At 39.1% G+C, this 25,374-nt stretch overlaps 1 protein-coding gene across 1 annotated transcript in view; it reads left to right on the top strand.

Annotated features, from left to right (window-relative positions):
* The window catches only part of pik3r6a (phosphoinositide-3-kinase regulatory subunit 6a), a 29,877-nt gene extending 10,733 nt beyond the window's left edge, over window positions 1–19,144 (top strand). The window contains exons 2-6 of the mRNA XM_088928088.1: window positions 3,734–3,857; window positions 11,201–11,274; window positions 12,631–12,745; window positions 13,650–13,723; window positions 14,443–19,144. Coding sequence (XP_088784214.1) covers window positions 3,734–3,857; window positions 11,201–11,274; window positions 12,631–12,745; window positions 13,650–13,723; window positions 14,443–14,561 — 506 coding nt within the window. The 3' untranslated portion in view covers window positions 14,562–19,144. The remainder of the gene's footprint in view (window positions 1–3,733; window positions 3,858–11,200; window positions 11,275–12,630; window positions 12,746–13,649; window positions 13,724–14,442) is intronic.
* The last annotated feature ends 6,230 nt before the right edge of the window (window positions 19,145–25,374 follow it).

The following is a 25,374-nucleotide window of genomic DNA, read 5'->3' as shown; positions in this document are numbered from 1 at the left end:
ATCATCCAGGTGGATGCTGCACATTGGTGGTGGTGGAGGGGAGTCCCCATTACATAAGTGTAAGCAATTATTATTATTACTCTTTTCGAGAAACGCCTTACGTCTCATCCATAGAACGGCGCTTATTTACAGTATAGTGTCCCCGTCACTTTACTGGGGCATTAGGACCCACGTGGACCACAGGGTGAGTGCCCCCTGCTGGCCCTACTAACACCTCTTCCAGCAGCAACCTTTTCCCAGGAGGTCTCCTATCAAGGTACTGACGAGGCTCACACCTGCTGAGCTTCAGGGGGTTGCCAGTTGTGAGTTGCAGAGTGATGTGGCTGCTGGCTTATTGTATGTTTCACTTTATAGCACAGAATAGGCAAGATAGTGGAGTCAATCAGGGGCTCTTGAACTGGAACTTGAAAGAACGTCAGATGAACACAGAGGACCTTGAAATGTGACAGGAGAAGGCTTTGGAAAAAATACCTCCCTACCACTTCACATCTTTGGGGACTTGACATTGTTTTCTATTCTTACCTCTAATAATACAAGTGTCTGTATAATTCCATCAATCGATTTTCTTGAATATCTTTTTGAAATGCTTGTTATGCACTAGTGATATTGAAAACCTGTTGCCTTTCAAAAAGACAGACCCTTTTTTTTTGGCAATCATGTGAACAATCCTCTGAAGCAATGGCAATTTTAATTTTCAAAGAAACTGCTTTTTATTGCTAAATACTGTCAGAAAATGTCAGTGGGCTGCCACTTTCCTGCTAGGATCTGGGTTTAAAGGACAGAAATGTGGAGAAACCAAAAAGCATAGCCCAAAGTATTGAAGTCATTGTACCAACCTTAATCAAAGCACATTTTTACTATGATTTTGCTCTCTGGGAGCTGCAGTTTTTGCTAATGGATTCTGTGACTCCTTTTCATTGAGGTACATTCAATTGCACTGCACATCGTGAGAGGAGCTGTCTTACCGAGTCTAATTATTTTCTTCTGCAGTGGATACTGAAGTGAGCCTGACATAGTGATAATGTCATTTCCTCTCAAAAAGAGAAAGAGACAGAGTAAGTATAGAATATTGGAAAATGGTCACCAAAGCTTCACAGAGGAAACCTGCTTCTGTCCACCTCTAATGTAAACCAGTAATACAATGTCAAACAGTAGGGAGAGACACTCTACCCTTCAGTGTTACCAATGGTAGTTTTTCACTAGTCATTAAAATAAGGACATTCCAAACTTTTCCAAAGTTTGTTCGGGTCATCATCCATTCAGAGATAATGTAAGCAGAGAGCTGGTCCTCAGAAAATAAAATTAACAAAGCTTAAAAATTGTAAGTCTTATTTTATAAGTCTTCCCCTCTTCCAGACACTAGAGACACCTGAAATTTAACTTCACTATCAATAAACCACTTTTTTAAGAGGCACGTTTCCTTTGATTAAAACATTTCAGAACCCAGTTGGTGATTCACTTCTAGTTATGGCCTCTATTGTAGGCACATGCAAGTTCTCTATGGACAACAACATCCAAGAGTCAGACGCTTTGTCTGAGTAGCTTATAGTTTTGGCTTTGCCTGCTTTGTTAATGGGTTGCCTGGCCATAGGCTGAGGAGGCTTGAACCCCATTAAGAGAGGTGTTAACCAAGGGGCAGCAGCAAGGTGACAATGGGGTGGAGGAGAGATTCATGAGATAAATGCAAAATAGAGGTCCTGTATTTGCATTAGATATACAGTAGATATAGTTAATTTCCATACGGATTATGATTAAGAACAGCTGGATGAGATTGACTTGTTCTTGTTATCTCTCCCGAGCCTCATTTAATAACTTCCATTTATTTTCTTAATATCAAGGCTTTCGTAGAAACATGTGGACAGGAAAGAGTACAATGGAACAAGGACATAATAGCTGACTTGTAAGATTGATTTTATGTATTTTTTTGAGGAAAGCAGTTTCACAGACTGTGGTGGGCAATCGCATCTCATTTGTAATCTGTAAACTTTGGTCATGCTGGCAGTCTTTTTCTGGATGGTGAACAGAGTCAGAGTATAGCTTTGTATCTATTTTTTAGACAGGGGAGTTGACAACCCAGTTTGTACAATGTATACAGTAGTTCTCTGATCTCCATCCAGCCCCTGGAATAAGGAGAAGGATTTTGTGACTTCTGATGAAAAAGAAGAAAATCCCAGTGTGATTTAGTGTTCCAGTTTCTGCTTTATACACTAACCTCAGGTTTAAACCAAGTCAGCTGGAAATTCACTAGGTCGGAATGAGAGCTGCTGGTCAGACAAATCAGATCCACTTTAATAGTCTTGTACGTGTGCCTCAAGATAAGTGGATTATTTAAAAAATTTGAAGAAGTTAATGCCAGGGTCTGTCAAACTTTGTCTTGAGCAGCTCACTTGTCATTAGTGGGATAACGTATGAGTATGTGGTATATTGAGTGAATGCTTTAATGAGGTGTTAATGTGAACATTGTATTCTAATTAATCACCACTCTATAAAAATAACTGTGTGTTGCATGCAGGGGTTTTCTAAAGAGCTCTACCCTACACAATTTACTATGACGCATCTCTGCAAGTCAATCATTTTAGAGTCCATGCAATTCCCATGTTTCTTAACATCCCCTGCAGATAGAGAGGCTCCATCCCAGCTTCAGAATGTGACAGCGTTCTCTCCCCCTGGTGTCACGCCGTCTCCAGACATGTAGCTGGCAGGGCTTGTCCAAGCGAAGAATTTTTGTGAGAGAAAATGCTCGGGACCTCTGCACAATGTACTTTGACACAACGGAAACACATGCAATTTTATTTCTCCTCAGCTGCCAATGTCCAAGAAATTTGTATTTAACAGTGTGAAGCGGAACAGTGTTCGACGCAATTTTGAAATTATAACTGCCACCATCCTGATGGTGGCTGTTTCATTTGTTATGCGTTTCAAAATATTGGGATGGATGTCTTCTCCAGATGCACATCCATTCTTGTTCATCCCTCAGAAAAGGAACCATAGAAGTTCACAATAAGCAACACTGTCAGTCCTTTACACTCTTGATTCACAAATGGCATGCATCTTTCCTATTGTTTCAACCAGGCCAAGTTAACAATGGGTTTTTATTTAGAAGCAGATGAGCTAAGCTCTTGAATAGAGTTGGAATTACACAAGCTGGGTAGCTGCAGCTGTTTTTCTGGTCTCTTCAGACACTAGACCCCCCTAGGCACTTGGAGGGAGTAAGGTGCAGGATTTTGTGTGGGGTGGGAACAAATGTTTTTTTAAGAGTTTTAACCAACAAAACACAAGCATACCAATAAAATAATAAATACATTTCTTAATACAAAAGATTATTTTTTATTTTTGGTGTTTTGTATTTTGTTTTTTATCAAGTAAGTGTGCAGGTAGCTTCCATGGTGCAAATAGTTTGCAGTCACACCAAATGTCTGTTCCAGCAGGTTGTATACGGCACCTTTGTGATCTTCAAAAAAACAAATTCATCTCTAATTTTAATAAAAATGGTAAGATAGTGCTAAGTAGATAGAAAGAGAATACAGAAGCAACTTTGCTGATGGGTAAAAAATCTGTCTTAGGAAGTAAAATGTAGATTTCAAGTTTGGGTGGGTTTTCCGTTTTTAAATTAAAAAAAATACTTTAAGTATTTGAAAGAAGAACTTTATTGTCCTCTCTCCCAGAATAGATCAAATGTGTACAAAGCCCGCAACTAACCAAGTGGTCCTTCTCTGTCTTTTTGTTCTTGCAGTGGAAGAGGACATAGTGTCAATGGCTGATTCCACGATCACGATAGATGACATAGAAGGAGAGCTTTTCAAAATCGAGAGGATCCGAGAGGTCCTGGTGCGAAGAGAGTCTGAGCTCCGATACATGTGAGTCTCCTTCGGCATTCAGCTGATTTGAATTTTTATTGATGGTTCAAAATCTGCATTTTATTCGTGTTGTCATGGAACTGGGGGAAAAGCGAGAACAATATGTTCTGCTACCCATGGCAAACACGTGCCCTTCTGTAAGAGTGCGACAGATTCAGAAGCTTTATTTCCGCTGATAAAATTTACAAAGTTTACAAAAGTAACAAAGTTCTACCTATCTTTATCATCATTAAAGTACCAAGTTTTAGAAACTTTAAATGTTCCTGTCATCGGCTGTTAAATCATAAAAGCGTCAGTGGACTGCACCAATGCAGGCCTCTGGCCCTGCCGTAAAGAGAATATTTTCCTATGAACTGTGCTTCTCTGATGCACGCACTGAAGCACTGTATCATGTATGTTGGTAGTCTGGAGCTATAGAGCAAAGCAAGTTTTTAGCATTTGGTATAAATAGCATTAAGAAAACAGAGCAAATGCATATCCTCCCCCTAAACGTTGTTGACTATTAATTTGTTTGCCTGATGCTTTTATCCAAGAACATGTACATGTGTAGCCCTTTGTGCAGCTTGGCGTTTTGCTGGAGCAATCAGAAATGAACTAATTTGCTGGAAGGTCCGGTGGCAGATCCTTCACCCAGGATTTGAACCCATGAACCTTCCAGTTCTGAATCCTAACTCTAACCCATTTCCCAAATTAACTAAAATCACTCCCCTCGCACAAAATGTCACTCAAACGCAATTTAAGGAAAGTTTGGCAGTGCGGACAAAGCCGTGGCTGAGCCAGCTCAGCGTCTCAGATAACTGCGCTGTTGCAGTTTTAATTTGTGCTTTTATTGGGTTAGTCATGGCCAATACTTTATAGTTTGAAACTGAAAACTTTGAGGCTTATTTTCTTTTGCATCACCACATTATTAAGCAGGAGATGGAGACAGAAAGCTTCCCTGTAATTGACATTTCCTGCACCCTCAAATGACACAGTCCGATCCCAGACTTGCTTGCTGGCGTGGGTGGAATGAATGTTTGAAATAGAGCAGATGCTTGAGGCTTTGTGTGCTGGGACCCCAAGTGCTGATTCTGGGGGGCTGTCAAGAGCTCTTGTTCCTCTGGGTGTAAGAGACGGCGGGAGTCCCATTATGAACATGCTAATTGCCAAGAGCTGTGCGCACAAGGCTCAAGGTCAGCACGGACACTGCATCTGCAAGATACACACAAAGAAAAAGTTGTTCTTTTCTTAATGGCTTAGTGCTAGTGATGTCATTCATGGCAAAACAATTATTTGCCTTTCGTTTTCAAGGACACAGTGCAATCTTTTGCAAAAAAATCAATTTTATCCAAAACAAGCATATTACATACATCTCAGCAGTTTGCTGGCTCTTTCATTATCCATGTAGCTTTCAAGTTCATAGACTTGTTTCCATGGAAATACATGCACTGAGAACATTACCTGTGACAAACCTGTTTTTAATAGATTTTTTTTTCACTAGCAAAACTCAATAATAACTGTTTGATTCCCCACTACTACTATCTGGCTTTTCTGAACTGGTATTTTGAGCCATCCGTCTGTTTTGTGCAACTTGTGCTGCTTTTATTTGATTTGAAAAGTGACATGAATTGTTTGAATTTTGGAAAATGTTACTATACATGCATGCATATTCAACAGACACAGGCTTTATAAGGAACATTCCGGAACTCCTCCTTTCCAGCAGTGAGCTGTTGTAATTATTTCTATTTCTATTATTAGCATTTCGCTAATAGAACTGGTAGTATTTTGATAACCTTTTTTAGCGAGGTCAGATATCACCTCTTTAGAATATTAAAACTGGCGGCTGTTTTTGTTGTCAGAACTGAAGAGGCGCATTAACTGGGATCACCCACAGACAGTGTCACCAGCTACCCTGCGTTCAAATTTAAATGTGTGACCTCCTGCTACCATCAGAAGTTCTTCTGCTAGTCATTTATTTTTCAAAAAAGTCATTGAACAGTTCACAGCAGATTGAACGTTATCAGATAGTCAGAAAAGAGTTGACCTACAGTACTCACTTTCAAAAGCCAGATTAGTACAGTATGCTTTTATTTAAGAAAAAAACTGAATGACTCTCTTCTTCGATGACAGTTACGTGGTGTTCTTTATATAACACACTTACTCAAGAAGTGAATAGAACACACAACAGGGTGGAATTTCATTCATAAAATGAAGTTTGTAAACCTTTGCAGAAAAGTGTTGGGCTGAATGTGTTGCTCTCTTCCAGGCCATCAGATCTTGTGATGAGATTTTTCTTAAATAAACGTGCAAAAAGTTCTCCTTTGATTTCTGATGTAATCTGATGAGCCTTGATTTATGTTTTGTCTTCGTCACAAGCAGTATTATTTGTTCAATTGCAAAGGCAAGAAATCTTAGCTAAATCTTAGCTAAAACTCTTGTTATGTTTGGTTAAACATCAGTTTGTCCTGGCAACTTAGGAAATTTTGCCATCAAAAACAGAGTATAAGGAAAATTGTTCTGACCCTTGAAAATGACACCGTTTATCTTTGCTTTACTTTCAGGACATTTTATTATTTTCACTTTTAACATTTTGACCTGCTGTCAATTCCTTCAATGTTCTTTACTGGTTATTTCAAAGTTCCTAGCACTCCAGAAGGAGGGTGAAATATGACAATATGATTACAAGAGCAGATTACTGGATTGTATTAGTCACTTCTGGTTTTTTTTTAGCTTGACACAAGAACATATGAAGAAAATAAGATTTGTTGCTGTAAGTAAGTGGGGTAAATACACAATTATTTTCCACTTGATTTAGCAAAGATGGTTTTACAGAATGATAAAATCGGTTTGTATAGTTTCACTATGTTCATTCCTCTTTCTAAAAGCTGTTTAAAAAGTGTCTAAAATGTATAGCAAACAACTGTAGTAATCCAGAAAATGAAAATTCAGTCGAGCTTTGGAGAAGTTGAGCCTGTTTTGGATGCTATTGAGCCCCATAATGAAGTTTATAATAAAAGTTCAAGAGGGCTGACAACAGCCAAGTCCAATCAGACTCAGCTCTCAGTACTTTGTCATCACTAGTCGTTTCCTCGCCAAAAACATTATAAATACTGTGAATAATCTCCTTCTCACATATATCTTTCTGCATCCCACCTCCACCCCATTCTCTTCATGCCGCAGTGAAGTCTTGTTTAAACGTTGGAAATGGCCTTAAATGTCAGTGACATGAATACACCAAACAGAATTGGTATGGCGCCAGATGAGGTGGCCACATTTGAGCTGGCCACCATGTCCTGTGGTGTCCAACAAATGCAGGAGTCTGCCTGGGACCTGAGAGCTTGCTGTGAAATCACGGAGGGCTGCCGCTGCCCTCCCCCTGATCCCTTTCCTCTGCTGTTGGGGCTATGGAGCTCCCTGAGAATATGTGGATGGGATAGTACTATCTGATTGACACAAAGAACCCTTCTTTCCCCTGTGTGAGTACGAGGGTTGAACCAGTGAACCCAGTTGATTAAGAGTAGACAATTTCAAATTCAATGACATAAAAGGAGCAGATTGTGTAGAAAACCTTCATACAGTAATCCATAAAGAGACTAAAATGAGCTCTTACTCTTGCTGTAGTGCTTCTGTCCCGCTGAAAGCTTTTATACAGCACCTGCTCTGAATTCTGTTGAATGGTGAAATAAAACCGCTTTTGCTGCTCATTTTCCTTCTGACTGTCTGAGCTTCATTGAGGCTGTGAACAGCTGTCCCTGCTGTGGTGCAGTTTAAAATAATATTAAATATTTGTCAGCCCAAATATCAAGCGCATTTTTAATAAGGAAATAACCTCCAGGGCTGTTGAGGAGAGATTAGTTGTAGTCTCCCTTCATGTAGCTGTCTGTTGGGTTTTTAATCCATTATCAACATGGGGCCAAACCGGTTCTCTCGTTTTTTCTCTCTCAGACAGCTGCATGTGGTTCTTTCTTTTTTTCCAAATGAAATGTGCTCTGGTTTGCGCAGAATAGCCGTTGGCCACGATATGCAAGCGTATGTAAGAGAGAGTTCAACAGGAACAGAGAAAATTGTTGAAATAATTGGGCAATTACAGGCAAGCTGATGCACAGGGTAGCTGTGTATTTGAGACTGCAGATGAAATCTCAGAGCTAAAGGTTCAGGGATTCATTCCTCAGGAACCACAGTCATCTGTTCTTCATTCTACACGAACGGCCGATTGCTGGATTAAAATGATTTACTTCATTGAAATAAAACAACAGTTGTCAGATTGTGAAGATCTCCTAGAGGGAAATGATGCATAGCTGATCAAGGTACTATTCACTTTTGTAAAACTCAGATTTCGTAATAATGATTTTTTGCGTGATGGTACTGTACTTGTTTACACATACAGTAGTAGGGGACCTGCTTCATCCACCGGTGCAGTGGAGCCCAAGAGATGAGAGCTTCACCAGCTGCATTAAGGGGAGGTTTTAGAGAGGCCAGATTGTAGTAGCCCAGGGTGGTATTTACTGTAGGCGGGTCACCAGGGTTAAAACCCTTCTGTGCCAGAAAGTGCTCTACGATCTTTAATGACCAAGCAGTCAGGTTCTAGTTTAATATCTCTCTAGACAGGCCCCAGTCACCAATCTGGGACATTGTTTTGGAACTGTTTCCCCCTTGTCCATAGGGAAGACCGTTTCCTGCTGGTCTGCCAGCACCACTCATAGCAGTCCTGCTGAGCTCCTGAAATCTAGCTCAGTGCTTCAGTGCTACAAGAATTCTATCACGTGAAGACTGCAGTGGTTACAGCACAAGGGGTGTTTTTATTTTTTGTTTTTGTTTGTGTTTTGTTTTATGGAGTAATTCCTAACCACTTATTTGGGGAAGGATTTGTTGTGTTGGTTTCCATTCTCACTTTCGCCTGTCCCTCCATTAACAGCGGGTCAGATGTGTACACCGGCTCCATTTCACTGACACGGGCCTGCACAGAACTGCGTGTTTGTCACTCAGCCCACTAAATATTCTGATGTGCAGTAGCCGTGCCTTTCACATAATAGAGTAAGTTTTTTCACACCTTTAAGTCTGTCCACTTTGAGTGACAGCCTGGCTTAATCAATAGAGCACAGAGGACGCAGCTAAACTGAGTCTCTCACCTTGGCGATGGCCGAGAGGGAGATTGGCAGACAGTGAAAGACAAGCCTTCTGCCCAAATGTAGACTCACACCCTCCCCCCACTCTCTGCTCTGCTACCGCTGTAAGACTCTGCCGCAAGTGGAATCCAAGAGATTGCGAGTACAGTACCAGCCAGTCAGCTCATCTTTGCTCCTACGGCTCACTGCTCCCAGCCTGCTGTATTCCCCTCATTAAGCCCCCCAGTATGATATGCAGTGTGAGGAATGTGCATTATTAGAAAGCCGTAACTTTTCAGATAGAAATGCTGGGGAAAAATATCTGGATTTTTTTAAGGCAGCACAGCATTACGCCTCACTGCTAGAGGTAGTTTTTCCATTCACACAGTGGAATGCTGAGCGCGTGTGTGGAGTGAGAGCAGGGTTGTATTCAGAGCATTTATTATTACACGAGAACAAAAAGAATCGTCTCTGGAGATCTGGCCGACAGACTGCTTTCAGACTGTAGGCACAGGATTGGTGTCTCTTGACAACTATGCATTGGTAGGGTTGTTGACAGATTAGAGTCATACATTTGTTTACTTCAAAGAAAAATAAAAGCACAAATCAAAACCTATCAAAAAATCCACAAAGGGTCTTTTTTTTTTCTCTGTGTTAACAAAGGAACATTTTTTTAAAAGTTTTTAAGGAATTTCTCTGCAAGGTGAGAGTGAAAACAGTTTTTCTTTTTTAAAAAAAAATCACCAGTTTGTGCTGTACTGAGCTGGACTTTGATGTGTGATTTTGTCTGGCATGTTCGCCATGAAATAGCTTTCTGAGGCTGCTGGAGTATGGAAACACAGAACATGAGAGAATGTTTTGAAGCCAGAATTATGTCCGGGCTCCGTCTATTCATCTCGATGAGGTTTTCTTGGCCTCTTCGTGGCAGACAGGTGAGGTTGTCTTCTGACGCCCTTGGCAGATTGTTTATGATTGTTTACGATGCCCTTTCATGTCCATCAACAACCCAGACACATGGGTTTCCTCCTAAGGGATGATTTGTGTCCTGAGATCATTCAAACACAAGTCCCCTGTCTCTGTGCTCACCACTCCTTACAGCTGGAGATGTGCACTGACCGCTTCCCATTTCTTCTCATTGCTTTTTCCAATGTCCTTGGTTTTGCTCTCAAACTATATGCTATACTCTATATAAAATTCTACATTCAAGATCAGCCATTACACCAGCCCACAGCATTGCTGTCATTATCTGTGTACAAATTTTGTACTGTGAGAGCTCTTTATCAAAAGCTGGAATTGAAATCGGTTGTTTCCTAAACTGAGACAGTATAGATTAGTTTACTGTTAATATTGCACAGATCAGAGGTTCTCACCCTTGGTCCTGAGGAATCACTTTTTCTTCGGCCTTTGCTTTCTCCAATGTGGTTCTTAATCTCGCGCAATTTAATTGTACATGGGTTTTTAAATTTGCCTCCGGTTCCCAGCCTGAACACTCACATCGGGAGGTTTGCAGTTGGTGCTGACCCTGCTTCGATTCCCGAGTAGAGAGAACTCCTCTCATTGGGACGGGGTTTGATGAAATTCAAATGGCAGGACTCTGAAGAGAAAAAACAAACGACCATTGTGAGAGTGGCGCCCTTCATTTCCGCCAGTGTCTAAGCCTCGTGAATGGATCACCTTGTTGAGAAACAATGGCGCAAATTCTTAACTGGCAAGTTGAGGGGAGACGGCATAGTGTTAAATAATATAATTTAATCAGGGTTTTTTTTTTAAACCAAAGGCAGAGTGCAGAAAAACATCTAAACAAGCATGCAGATGAATTCCACGCATCAGTTAACACTGATGATTAAGAGCCCAGCTGGGAATAAAAGTAGACACAGTGGTTCCCTTAGAGCTAGGCTTGGAAACCACATGCATAGATTAATACTATTGACCCTCTTGCTCTTGTTGGATTTTTCTCTGGTGTGAAAACCTTCCAATAGCTTTTGTGATTCTTTCTGTGTGAAGAATGTTGCCTAAAATACAAAAATTGATTCTGTCATTGATTGATAACATCTCAGCCAACACTAAGCAACATCAAGAACTGCTGTGAATGTTTGGAAATAACTGATTTTTTTAAACAGAATTTTGTGAAGGGGAGATAAGATGTCCTTATATATTCATGTATGCATTCTCAGTGAATGGCTCTATTTGACACTATGCCATAACTGAAACTACAGTAAGTATTAATTAAATAATTACTAAACTCTCATTCTTTTGTAGGATGGATGATATTCAGCTGTGTAAGGAAATAACACGACTTAAGAAGGAACTGCAGAAAATAGTTTCAATACCAGGTAAATTCGATTCTACAGCCTTTGTGAATGACCTTGCTGCATTATTCTGGTTTTGAGCTTGAAATTATTTTACACTGTGAAATATCTCTTGGGGTAGTCGTTTTATCTAGACTAAACGCCATTGAAAGTGTCCTTGATTTGTACGTCTTTAATTTTCTTTCCAACCTAGCAACTTCAAAGCAATTTGCTCGTGTTAATCTCTGTCATATATGGAAATTAAAATTGTGAAATTTATTCTGCTCTTGTGAATCCATGGAATTGTTTTTAGGGATTTATTCACCCCTGATCCATAATGATCCACAATATCAACATTAACGCCACTCAGCACACAATAAGTACAGTGGAGTGTGTTTTTAAAGAGAGCTGAAAGACAAGATCACACAACACACAGAACTATGTAATTGTTGGAGAGAATTGAGGGATTAAAATAAACAACACTTCACTTTCAGTAAAAGGTTGTCTGAGTACACAACTCCAACAGGTAAGCTTGACAAAGTTTCTGTGAAAACGCCACCAACACATACAGCTGGCCTCTGGAGACAGCGTATCTGAGCTGAATTGTTGACTTGTCTCATGAAACATGGAAATTCCCTGCCGATTTTCTCCGGGAAGCCCGAAATGAAGCTCAGAGAGCACGACTGCCTGCAAGCTCAAGACTCAGTTACAGCCCTTAATTAGGCTGTCTCATGACACAGCAAGGACCAGGCAGTAGAGCTTGCATGCAGTCGAGAAACAAGTGTCTTTTTTTAGGTCAAAAACAAAAGTGGAGATCTGCACATAATGAGAGGCTGAACTGAAAAATCTAGAACATACGTTAAATCTACTGTACAAAACGAAATAGATCGTAAAGGCGAAGCATCTGATGTTCAGTGCGTATGTGATGTTTTTTCATCATTGTGATGTGCAAACCAGTCAGATGTATCATAAGGGCCCTTCACAACATTAGAACTGTGATAACTGTAGAAAAGACAGCAAAAGAGATGGGACACACTTCAAGCAGAGCTCCATGCGAAATGCAACCTTTCCAAAACCAAAGCAGTTTCCGCTTCTTGATTGTATTAAGCCCATGGCATGGTAATAATTACGCTTATTAACATAGCGTACTCTGGTTTCTCTTCATATCGTATACTATTTATACTTATTACTAAATGTATTTAATACATTAACAGAAATATTCTGTATTGTTGTGTCTCCTTTATACATTTAGGCTGTCATATACCATTTTTAAATGATTGTAAGGGGTAGAAGGCTCAGAAGGAATTTGTGTGCTTACTTTTTTCTGTATCACTGATCCCTGAATGTTTTTTAGCACCTTAGCATTCACAGACTGTTGTGACTGTCGGTTGTTGTTTCCAGATAAAGACAAGTCAAAGGAGGACAAACAAAAAGAAGAGGAGCTTCTCCAGCAAATCCATAAACTGGTGGAAACCAGAGACTTTCTCGTGGATGACGTTGAGTTTGAGAGATTAAGGTCTGATTAAGATCAAGCTGGCCAAGATGTTGAGTGTCACATTCTGCAGGACCGCCAAAAAAATAGCTCACCGATTTTAATGCACGTGTGGTACTGTATATATCAGGCACATTAATAAGTCTTCTGGTCCTCTTCGTGTTTCAGAATGCATTTTTCATTGCTGTGCAGAACTAGAAAGAGATTTCTAGACCACGATTTCAGTCCTTTGGTCTGCTTCACTGCACTTGGGTTGTTATGAACAGCACCAGCCTGATATGGTTGGAAAGCCAGTGAGGTTTTGGATATTTTCTTGACTAAAAGAAAAAAAACACAGAATTAATAAATTATTAGGATGTCACAGCTTCTTTTCTGCAATTGCAGACATCCAATTAAATAAACCATGGAGACAGTTTGTGGTATTTTGAGCAGTGCCTCTGTTGCTTTTCCTGTACATAAACCTGGGATAATATTATGGTAAATGCAAATGAATCAATGAATCACATAGGAGAAAAGTGGATTAACTATATTGGGAGCAACAATGTTGCTTTTTGAACTAGGATTTCTTTCTTTTTACAATCTATGCCCATTCTGTTTAAAATACGGATAGGCTGGGATACTGACAGGGTGTTCTATGGCTTGGAAACAATAGAACTGTTGAAGACATCTGCTCATTAATATTTCATTTACAAATATTGACATGGGGGTAGAGTCAGAAAAAATGACAACAGCAAATAAAAACTAAAGAAAAACAGGCTTTCAGTGGTTAGAGTCATAACTGTGAACATAATATGATCGTGGATAAAACTGTCTATTGAATTCAGCTTAATGACACAGCATGTCTCCAGATCTGTAGGTAACTGAAAAGAGCTTAAAAATGTTTTTATCAGTTCTGAACTCTTACCAGTGCTTGTTTTCTTTAAAATAGAGAAAGAGAGGAAGACAAAGAAATGGCAGACTTCTTGCAGTCTAAATTTCCTAAAAGCGGATTGAAGAAAACTAGTAAGTATTCAGCAGCCACTAAGAGTTTTTCTGTTAATTCTGTTTTATTAATGGATTTTAATACTTTTTTAACTTCTCAGATGCATGTCTCTTCCGCAGAGTTGTTGTCTGAGGATCATTTCACAATTCGACAGTACTTTGTTTAGTTATTATAGCAAGTATTTCATTTGCATTTTCTGTTTTTGTAGCGCCAAAGACTGGTTTATTTTTTTTTCTCACAAGCAACCCTTTTCACAATCGAAGTCCCTGCTGAGAATGAGCTCAAATGAATATTGAGCATATTCTGAAAAAGCTGCAGTAAATGGTGTGCTGTCTTAGAGAAAATAATAAAAACGAAGTGTTCTGTGCTTGCTCAGAGGCTACTGTATACAAATGATGGGATAACCGAGGTAGACTGGGATAACCCCAGTCTCTCCACTCCCAAATGGGAGGAAAAATAATTTTTCCAGATGTGGGCCCAGGTTATAGCTGAAAAACACAGGTGTTAGCAAGAAAGAAGAAAAAAATACCTTCAACTAATTCACTTAAATCTTTTTATTTCTAAAAAGAAAGTTAACAATGCCACTGTGAGTGGTACTGTGGGCAAGAGAACAAATTCTGGGAATTCCTGGAAATTCTGGATTGTTGCTCCCCTTCCCCTTTCTTTCTTGCCACACAATCCTGTGTCCTGCTCCGACTGGCTGTGCTCTTGTCCCTGAGAAAGACCCCCTTTTCCGCAGATCCCGATTCGGGTAAGAAGATGACTTCCAGGGCCCAGCAAACCTCGACACCGTTCGTCGCCAAGACGGGGCTGACCCTGCTGAAGGAGTGCTGTGGCTTCACCTGCTCCGTCATGTAGAGGGGGGGCGGTGTGGGTGTCAGTGGAGAAAACAAGCTTTCAGGAAGTTCACCGGCGTCGTGGCGGTCCTGAGACGGGAGGCACACTGACATGCATGTCCAGAGAGCATTAAGATATGAAAGGGGTATAGAGTGTGCATTTTACAGTACGTGTCCAAGTGTGTACGTGTTTTAATTTGAAACGTAATGTTTGTACTCCTAATGCACCTTCTTCTGAGAAGCAACCTACTGTGGTGGCCCCGCTGACGAATTTTACCACTCATGGGATTCTACTCAGACGGCCACCACTTCTATGTCCGTGCTGAATCATATTTTTGCTTCCCGATGTGATCATTCGTCATTACAAAGCTTTTTTTCCTTCATCCATCAGCAGTGCAGTTTTAATGCTGATAAAGAGAACCCCATGCATCAACTGTTTTTGCAGATTTCATTGGAAAACGAAACGAATAGCCTTCAGAACTTGCCCCTGGTCAGACAGTCATAATATGCAGTATCTGTCTTTTTTTTTTTTCTGTGAATCAGGGTGTTGGAATCATTTCTCTTCAGAAGTTGAACTGAGCAAAGAAATCGCCTAGCTCTTCAAACGTCATCTAAAAATAGCTTAATGGAACAAAAAAGGGGAAAAAAGGCAAAGAAATTAAAAATGGAGAAGTTACATTGATGTTATTCCCTGACAGCCTTTGTAAATGAATGGAAATGCTTTTGCAGAGCAGAACAGGTCTCTTGTAATGACTGAATGCATTATTCTCATGAAACAAGTGGTTTGTTGAAAGTTTAAGAGAGCTTGTCTGGGGAGGGCTGTGGGGCTGACAATTTTAATGGTTACCGAATTTCCAGTTTTATCTGTTTAGGCAGGAAATCAGTGATACAAAATGACTGTATGCCTGTACATTAAAAATGTCTAGACAAGAGAGATACCTTACTCCTGGAACTTTAAGTAGACGCTGAGACAAAATCCCTATGTGTGTTTTTGAAGTACATAAAAAATAACCAGTGACTCTGAATTCCATTCTTACTCATCACTTAGTTTTTTAGTGGAATTTTAGTGAAAATGTTGTCTTACTCGTAGCACTTGTAGTCCCACAGGGCCTGTAGTCCTTCACAAAGTGCTACTCCACTGTTCTGTTGTGGTTCTGTTTCCCTGTAGTGTACTGTGCCAGCTCACTTGCTCTCTCGATGTTGAGCTTTGGAAAGTTTCAGTGGTTTGAATGTCAGCAGTCGTGCTGGAAGACAGACTATTTGCATTGCGTATGAATGTGATGGGGGAGAAAAGGAAGGTTTTAAAAGGTATCCTTTCTCTTTAAGCCTTGGCATTTCTTGAAAGAGCTCATTGAATTTAAAAGGGGAATCCTGAAGGATAACATGAATTACTTTATTTTTTTAATAATATAAACCAGTTTATTTTTCGGGCACTTACAGTAGGTGGTTAAGTATGTGTTCTGATAATCCTTAAGAGTGTTTCTTGCTTTGCTTTAACAAACACATTGTTTTTGTGGGAATTGTTGCTAAAACTTGTCTTGTGTTTTTCATTAATGTAGTATTAACCTTTCTTTGTGCAAACCTACTGCATTGTGTCAGGATATATATTTAACATTTATGTCCTGTGTACTATAACATTGTTGCCCTAAACGGTAGAGATGGCCATCCCTGAGCCTGGAGATCCTCAATCCTGCAGGTTTTACAGTTTCCCTTTAAATCATCTATTTGTAAAGATCTATAAACACGTTTGATCAGTTTAGTCAGTTAATCAGTTCATTTAATTCCAGTACAGGTAGCTGCGGTCCTTGCGAGGTACAAGGTGTTGGTATTTTAATTTAAAATGATCTCTAAACTGCATAACTGAACAAATTGCCTGCTTCAGTGGTCACTGAGCCTGTCTAAAGGACCGAAAAGACCTACAGTACTGTACTTTGTTGTGGCTGTCCAGGAACAGATTTAGGCACCTCTGCATTGTGGAGCAGAGAAAAAAGTGTTACTCCTCTTTTTACTTGTATGCAGATAAGAATATTACAATTTTATTTATTTTTGCTAATTTTTCCATTTGAACATTATCTTTAGAAAAAAAAGTATTATATTTGATAACTCTATAAGACATCAAATTAATAATGTATATGTTTATAAACGGAATTACTTGCTTTTTCAGAGGAAGAGAGGATTTTTGGTGAATGTATAGACAGGCAAACAGGATTTTCTATGGTATAGTGAACACTAATACAAATCCTTGATTTTAATCAAAAGGAAACTGCTAAAAACACATTGATGCACAAAAGAAACACAACAAAGAATTGTTATTAAATATTCTAATAATAAATGTCACATACCATCACGGAAATTGACAACAAAAACACTGATCAAAGTATCTTGGTAAATTGTCAGTTTAACACACTGTCGTAATTGAAAGCATTACAAATTAGCCTCCATGGGGCTGTAATTCACACACAGTTTTGGCAGTGTTGATGCACAGGCTGATCTTCTGTTGAACTGAAGTAAGAGGAAAGGTTGGCCTCAGTGAAAGACTGGCATTATTTTCCTGACATTAGTAACATCCTAATCTTGGCGCTGCGTGGTTTGGCATTGTTCTGCTTTAGGATTGGCTTGCACAAGTCTCAAAGTTTTCGAATCAATGTGAATCGCAATGAATCGTTGGAAAACTGAGGTCACCCTCAACCTGCACCAGAAGTGTTGAGTTCAGTGGCCTGAACACTGCAGCAGTCAGCATAACTCGCCATAACCCTCACCCTGATATGTCCTTTCACATAGCCTCCCACCTGGATCACTGGCAAATAAACCACTCATTTAACCAAGCCAGCAGCACCAAGTCCATCTTCAGCAGTCAGGTAGGATGTGGTTGTATCTTTCACTGTCCTTGCATTAGTTAAAATCATATCTTTATGAATGGATGTTAATACAAATTCTTAATCCACTCAACTTTAAAGGGGAACTGCAGTCCCAATGTCTCAGACCGATGATCAAATCTCGGGAACAAAATTAATTAATGGTTTAGCAAAATTTAACAAATTCTGAATTAATCACAAAACTTTGTGAAATTGCTGGATAGCCGCCATGTTGTTGCAAACCCAAGGTGAGAACCTGCGAGAATTTTAATGTGATGCGGCCCTTCCTGCTCGCTAGTCACTGTACTGACTGATGTAATGTGAGAAAATAAGTACAGGCTGTGCAGCAGATGTTTCACCTCAGAAACTCAGAGTTAACAAGTAAGCAGTATTTGTTGGGGAAACCGTCTCGAAGTCAAGAGCAGTATTTCTAGTGGATTAAAACTGATGTATTCACAAGCCTGCTTGTTTACAAAGTTATAGGGACTTTTCATTTTACTGGATTTTTTGTTGCCTCATTCTGAATCATCGCAGAACATGGTGCTGTAAATTCTTGGAAATTTTGTATATTTTGTAATGTAAATTACAACTTACTGTGTGAATTTGACTTTTTTGTGGTTTGAAATGCACTCATCAATGCTGGTTCTTTCTAACCTCAAATATAAACATAGCATTGCAGTTTCCCTTTATAAACCGTATTTAAGTCTAAAGTTTATTAAGATCTAACATTTAGCACCTTGCATGAATAGTATTTTGCTATTCCAAGGACATAATTTAAAATAGAAATAAAACCATTATGTGTGTATGCTGAATGATCTATTGATGTGAAACATAAGACTGTTGTTTCTTGAAAGTTGTGCACCTGCGTGTGTGTATTTTCAGTGATAGTCATTTTCTTGAAAGACAAAAAAGGCTGTTTAAAATAGGGAAAACTGTTACCTTCCGTGATATGTATCCACCTTCACCACCTACTTGTGCTGTGTTTCCTGTCTTCATATCTTCCTGTAATCTAAAGCTTTAAATGAACCAGGTTCTTGAGAAGATCAATGATTTGGTAACTTCTTTTATCTCTGGTTATTTTTAGATGTTCACCTAATCAATGACAAGATGTTACCCTTTGATGGTCTTTTTTAAAACCGGGGGAACTAGAAAGCTTTGTTTTGCATGTAGGCTGTGAGACGTCTCTCAGAAAAAAGCTCTGAGATTCCTTTTTAAGGGACTTACTGTATGATGCTATTTTTGAAGTTTTGCTCTTCCTGTGCTTTGAGATAATGTGTCATGAAACCTAAACGTACTGCGTTGACTTACTACAGTCTGACAGAACTTTTGTGTTGCTCCACAGAACCGAATCCCTTAAGGAGAAAGCTAAAAGAGAACTAATTATGTTACTTTTGGGAAATGTTTGGAGAAAGATTCCAGCGGTGCTAATTTGTCCTAGCTTTTGTCTAATTACTTTTCTGTTGCTCTGATTGTAAACATGTGTTTACCCAAGGGGTATGCAATGTGAACAAAGTGTGTATGTCTTGTGTCAGTCAGACTGCATGCTCAGAGTAACTTTCTTGAATAATGTCCGCTTTCTGTTTATAGTAGAGGTATTGTGCGCAGTAGATGTCTGTGATCTTGTAAATGAGAGTGCCTTGACTTACGTGGGATGTTGTTGCTTGAATGCATACTTGTACCTTTCACTGTACAAAATTAATGGGCATTTGTTGGTATCAAAGTAAAAGTATATAAAAAATACCCCAAAAATGTCTAAACACATGTGGTTTTGTTTCTTTGACCAGAAAATGACACACATCCATACATCCATACATAAGTGGTTAATCAAGTTGAATCGGGCCAGTACAGCACATATACAAATCCTTGGAGTATCTTGAGAGATCAGCCAGCGCTTTTACATAAGAATATAAGAGGCTACAAACCTTAGGGGGACATTTAGTCCATCCGGCCTGTTTGTTAGTAAGTCACCTGAGGATCTCATCCAGTTGTTTCTTGAAAGAAGCCAGCTTGCCTTCTGTTTGTTGTGTGTGCACGGACCGTGCATGATTCTCTTCAATGGCGTCACACCTTAATACTGGCCTGAATGAATGGTCTTCCAATGCCCCACTGTGAAAAGCTGTGGCGGGAGAAAGCTGAGGCTGTAAAGGCTGGAGCTCACGAATCACCGAGCAGCTCAGTGTAAGGGTATTCCTGCCAGCAGGCTGCCTCTCCTGTCCCGCATGTCTCCTGCTGTCTGTCTTTGAAGATGACTGGCATCTTCATAGTGCTTTATTGAAGAATTTCACATAGGAACTAAGACATTGTCGATGTAAACCAATATGCTTTAGCAGAGACCCGTAAGATGCAATATTTTATAGAGGAAAATTTGGAATGCAGTGATTCATCCATGCATCACTCCCCTTTCATTACAAAAGGCAGACAAATCTGTTGAACAGGCTGATCACCTACCCCTCCCAGAGAAAGCTAATAAAAATACCCCCACAGCCTCCAAAGATGGACCCTATTACTTTGTGTTAGATTTGCATTGCAAAATCTGAAGGCCAATTTCCAGTGACGTTACCAGAATTGTCAAGCAGTTGCTAAGGTGGAAGATCTCAGCTGCAGTCTGAAGCATAGATTAATCCCTTTTTTGAAATTAGTCATCCCCAGTGCTGTCTTCTGTGCTAAACACAACATTAAGGTTACTAGAATGTAACAGGTTGACAGCACAGTTAAAATACTGTGGCTTATAATTTATATTACATAAACAAATACTCAATCTAAATGCAACATCCACTGGCTAAACGGTAAATACACCTTGAAATGGGAATCTATCTTCCAAACTAAACACAGAAATTGGAAGGACTCAACAATCTGAATCAGATTCCAGCTTACTAAGTAAAATATTTTTTTTTCTTTGCATAAATTAATTCTATAAAGAAAACCTTTTGGGGTTATAGTGTGTTTTTAGAGCAAGCATCCACTCTGAATTATGGCAAAGAACAGGAATTAGCCATAAACTGACAACTGACATTTCGCAAAGTGAGGAGCAAGAACGATCTCATTGGCTTCCTCGCATTGTGAAATGGCCAAAGCATACATATTGTACATGCATGTGTGTGTGTTCTGCACAGTCCCTAATAATTAACAGTATTAAGTACATTTTTTTTTTATTTTGGGGGCACGTAATGGGTATATCGTAGTGGATTCAGAAGAGATTTATGCAAAATGAGATCATTTGAAAAATGTGATATTGTCGTCTATGAGAGCTCTTACTGCTTCAAAACATGATATAAATGGAACTTTCCTGCACTTCAGGTGAAATCTGAACAGACAACTTATTCCTTTCCCCACAATGTTTCCCATAATAAAACCTGACAACAGAGAATTGCCTGATATTTTAACATCCCCTTTTGACATCTTCAAAGCCTTTGGACGATGAAATTTCTGCAGAACTACAAAGAATGACACATGAAATCTCAACATTTCTTTCAAAGCGTGAACAGATAAGTTCTAAAATCTATATCATTAATGCAACTTTTTTTGTTTCCCATTATAAAAACATAATTCTCAAATGCTCCTCTGTGATGGGCTGGCGTCCAGCCCAGGGTGTATCCTGCCTTGTGCCCATTGCTTGATGGTTTAGGCCCTGGCTCTCCTGCGACCCTTTGTTAGATAAAGTGGTTAGAAAATGAATGGATCTTTTAATGTTAAAATAGGAAAGTGTTTTATCTTTACATGAAATGCTGGATTCTTAATGTGCTACTCAAATGCAACATTAGGATTTCGCTCATTTAACAAGGAATTCCAGCTGTTGCAGGTTAATGCATATTTACTCACAGTTTATTGCCCAATATAATGTTTAATGTTGGATTTGTTGGATAAAGTTGAAAACCGAACAGTTTTCCAAATATTCTTCTGCAGATCGAACCTTAACAATAATGTTATTATTAGTAATTACAACTTGTTAGTTGTAACAATGCTTGCCCATTTTCCCCCTGTCCTTCACATTTGATTTTGAAGCAGGTTCACATGACAATGGGTTTCTTTTCATCCCATTTCAAGACCCATGTAGTTAGGCGAAAGAAAAGAGAAAATGAAATCTTCATCCTTCAGACTTCCCTGAAATAATCAAGGAGATTCACCTGATAATGACACATTGTGATGCACACTTTTTGATTATCTAGTGTTTTGGCATTGATTTTGAAAATCATTGTGTGCTTTTCTTTTATTCTTTGGATTTTCTGCAGTAATTTTTAGACTAGAAATCAAACCTTCTCTGCCTTATCTCAGAACCTTTTCTCTTTATAAGAAATCATTTCTTTCTTTTATCACAGTGGGAGTGAGATATTTGGCCCTGTCCTCTCTCCTCAGGTTGCTGTGGTTTTCTTGGTGTGTGGCATGACAGCGAAGTCAGAGTGGCCAGAGCCCTCTGCCGTGATTGGCTGTGGTTTGACCTTGTCTTCCCAGCATGCCGAGGTGGTAGTGTCAGCTGTTGTCATGCCGATAACCCCAGATGCGGTTCTACATGTGAAGATGCTAGGCAACAACAGCAGATACCAATTTTACTAATCAGACCATTAATTTCAAATGTAATTATTACACACTGCGATAAGAAAGGAAATTCCCAAGATTAAACTGGTATTTGTCAGTTAAAACATTGTTTTTAAGGTAGTAATTGTTGCAGTAGTACAATGGTGTGGGTTATGATTTATACAAGACTGTATCCAGACCTTAATGTTCTTTTCCCATCTGTTTCTTTATTGATTTTGGTAGTATTAGGTAAAATGTCAGTTAATAAAGAGGGGTAAAAATAAATCTACAGGGATAATAAGCAAATCAGACTCATCAGTTTATGGATTTGCTACCGTTTTATTAAAGCCATTGAGATTGCGTTCTTACTAGAGCACTATAACCTATATAAAATCTTTTTTTTGCTGGTGTCATGAAACTGGGAAGAAAGGCATTTATCAGATAATTTTGTGACCTAAGAAAATATCTAAATGTATTCTGTAGTACATCCACACAGCAATATTTTTCCCAGAAAAACTTCTTCTAAAGTTGACTGCTGACATTGTTTGGTACAAATAATCGTAGAAATCAATTTGCTTGCAGGGTGTAGCAGCTCACAACCTTAGAGTAAATTCCTAAGCACGTTTATCTATTTTTTCAATACATTGCTTTTTATCAGGAGGCAAAAATTTTGAGTTTTAAAAAGATGCATATTAAATGGGATGAGTAAATTTTGAAACACAGAATGTATTGTTTGTCTTGGAATATGAGGAATTGGTGGATTTTCAAATCATGAATAATATGCCCAAAACTGTTTACTGGTAATTCACTTGCAAAATAAACTGCAAGCTTTTTTTTTAGGTCTTCTCTAAAGGAAGACGGAAACTGAAATATCTGCCTTTGCTTTGTTCCTTCAGATTACATGAATGCATTAGAAGTCCAGTATGGCAGCAGCATTCTTCTTCTGTGTATAATCTGCCAACCTCAGGATCAGTTCAACACATGATGAGAAGGTGTGTCGGTACAGCGTAGGCACAGTTCTCTCTTTGTTTGCAGCGCACCCAGTAAACAAAAACAGGCTGTCAAGTTGTGTGGTGAGAAAATAGAAAGGGACATGATCGTCTATTTTATTTTAATTGGGAGCTGGCGAGTGAAATAAGCCTGCTCGTATGCAGCGCCGTGTCTGAAATTGAATAAATGTAGCTACCTTGATACTTCGCTCCAGCAATTATATGTGATTAATTCTCCCTGAACCTGCTGCAATTTCGTGACTCACTGTGCCATTTCTATTGTCCTCATTTCAGACTGTTGGAAAGGAGTCTGTATGTGTCCCCCTATGTAATGTAAAGCCTTCTTTCCGTGTTAACAAAACCCCCGGAGTAAAACTGTTTAAAACAGACTCATACTGTAGCTTGTGGAAATTAACATTTTTCGGTAGCACTTTATAATACGTTTTAATAATAAACCCTTTTATTAATCTTTAATAAATTATGAATAGTTATCAGCTGGGATTGTAAAAGGTGTTGTAAATGTCTTTATAGATGCTTTATTCACTGATACGCATTTTATAAATCATTAACTTGTTATTCATTAAATACCAACAAGCAAACTTATATTCATTCCATTCAAACTTATAAGAAATTAGGAGAGTGAAAGCAAAACAGTATACAGAGCTAAAAGGATTCAAATTATTCAATGTTAATGCATTGTTAAGGTTCACTAGTAACCCTTCATTCATGAATTATTAGATATTGGCAACAGTTCAGTATAAGGTCTACAAATTCATGGACAAAGCCTGTACAATCTGTAGTATATGAAGAGAACATTGACAATACCGTGTCTAGAACCTCATTGCAGGTGATCCCCACTAATATTTAATTGCATGATTGTGAACTGAAATCAGATGTTTGTGATCCTATTAATGACTATTTCACTCAACAGCTGTGTTTGCCATACATGTATAAAGGTCCAAATGAAAGTCTACTCAGCCCCTTCAGCCCATTTGGTAGCTTTGGGAGTTAGTAACTAATTGATCCAGGGGTCTCCTCTAGCCGTTTCTTGCAAGAAGCCAAAGTCCCCTCTCCAACCGCATGGCTGGCTGGGTAGCTGACTCTATACTCTCACTGACCTTTGGGTAAAACCTCCTGTTCATGGTTTTAAATACCCTTCCATGCATTTAACTAATTAGCCTTACAGAGGGGCTACTTAGCAAAATAAATGAAAGGAAAAGTAACATGTATCATTTAAAATTTACTATGGGCCATATTTTTTCACTCAAGTGCAAAACAGACATTATTCTGAGCTGTATGCACTGCAGGACAAAGCTGCTTCATCCAGCCATTTCGATATCACCTTCTTTTCCTTGGTATTTAGTTTCACGCCTGAGTACCTGCAATAGGGCGATGTAACACTTTATGGCAATTTCACCTTTGGTTTGCATTTGACATTCTAAGTGTTCCAGCGGAAACTGAGCGTGGGTTACCCTGCATCAAACGTGGGCAAGACCATTCACGTGGACCAGGCCTGAAGACTCAAGATGCCAGGTTCTCTGGAGCAGGAAGCTGTTGGTGGAGATTTAGGGAAGCGTGCCAAAGAGACAACGTGAGACGGGTGCCGTGTTTGGTGTAGGTGTAGAGTGTGCTGTCACACACCTCTCAGAAAAGCAGCACGTGCTGCAGGAAATTAGCATTCTGAAGTAGATAAATTTGCTGGCATTCAGAGCCCACTGTAGGTGTTTCGAAGCAGCATTTCATGTGACAGCGATTTCCGAGTGCTTATTAGCATCATGCACCCTGCACTGATTATTGAGTGATTGATTATAAGAGATGCATTGTTTTCTGTCCTTATACCCTCTTTAGGGATAAGCTGTTCACCCTCTTCTGCACATCTGTGTTTCAGTGACTCTTAAAGACTTGGGTGGAGTTCAGGGCCGGGGTTGGGGAAAGTGACTTGTATAAAAGCCATCCACCACAGTTACAAGTTACTTGTGTAAAGGATTAGTTTTTTAAATCAACAAGGAGTTTCTGTAAGGTAGTGTATTAATTAAGTAGTCCCTATATGCACACTACATCACTCTCTGAAACACATAACTTTTTAAGAGTAGGTTCCCCTAACTTCTTGTTGAATTGAAAAAGTAATCTGTTTTGTGCTCTGAGATTGGAGCCTATGCTAGTATTTTAATTCAGTCTGTGCCTTTGGTACATCCTTTTGTTATTACATTTTCCTTTTTTTAGAAAATAAATCCAATAATACATAAATACGTCTGAAATTTAGAGCTTCCTAGCTGATTACTTTTAGCTTTGGGATAGATATATGAAATGGATTACATTATTTTATATTTTATTACATCAAAAAGATATGCCTAAAAATTTGGGAATTTGGTTATGTGCAGTCTTCTCTTATTCTGAACTCCAGTGATTTAATCAGACATCAGGCTGTCATTCTGTTCTCAGGTACTTAGTGGTTCCAGAATTTTCCTGAGCCCTACTA

This window comes from Atractosteus spatula, chromosome 11 (assembly GCF_055471065.1).
Source record: "Atractosteus spatula isolate fAtrSpa1 chromosome 11, fAtrSpa1.hap1, whole genome shotgun sequence".
NCBI lineage: Eukaryota > Metazoa > Chordata > Actinopteri > Semionotiformes > Lepisosteidae > Atractosteus > Atractosteus spatula.
This window is presented reverse-complemented; position numbering and strand designations above follow the sequence as displayed.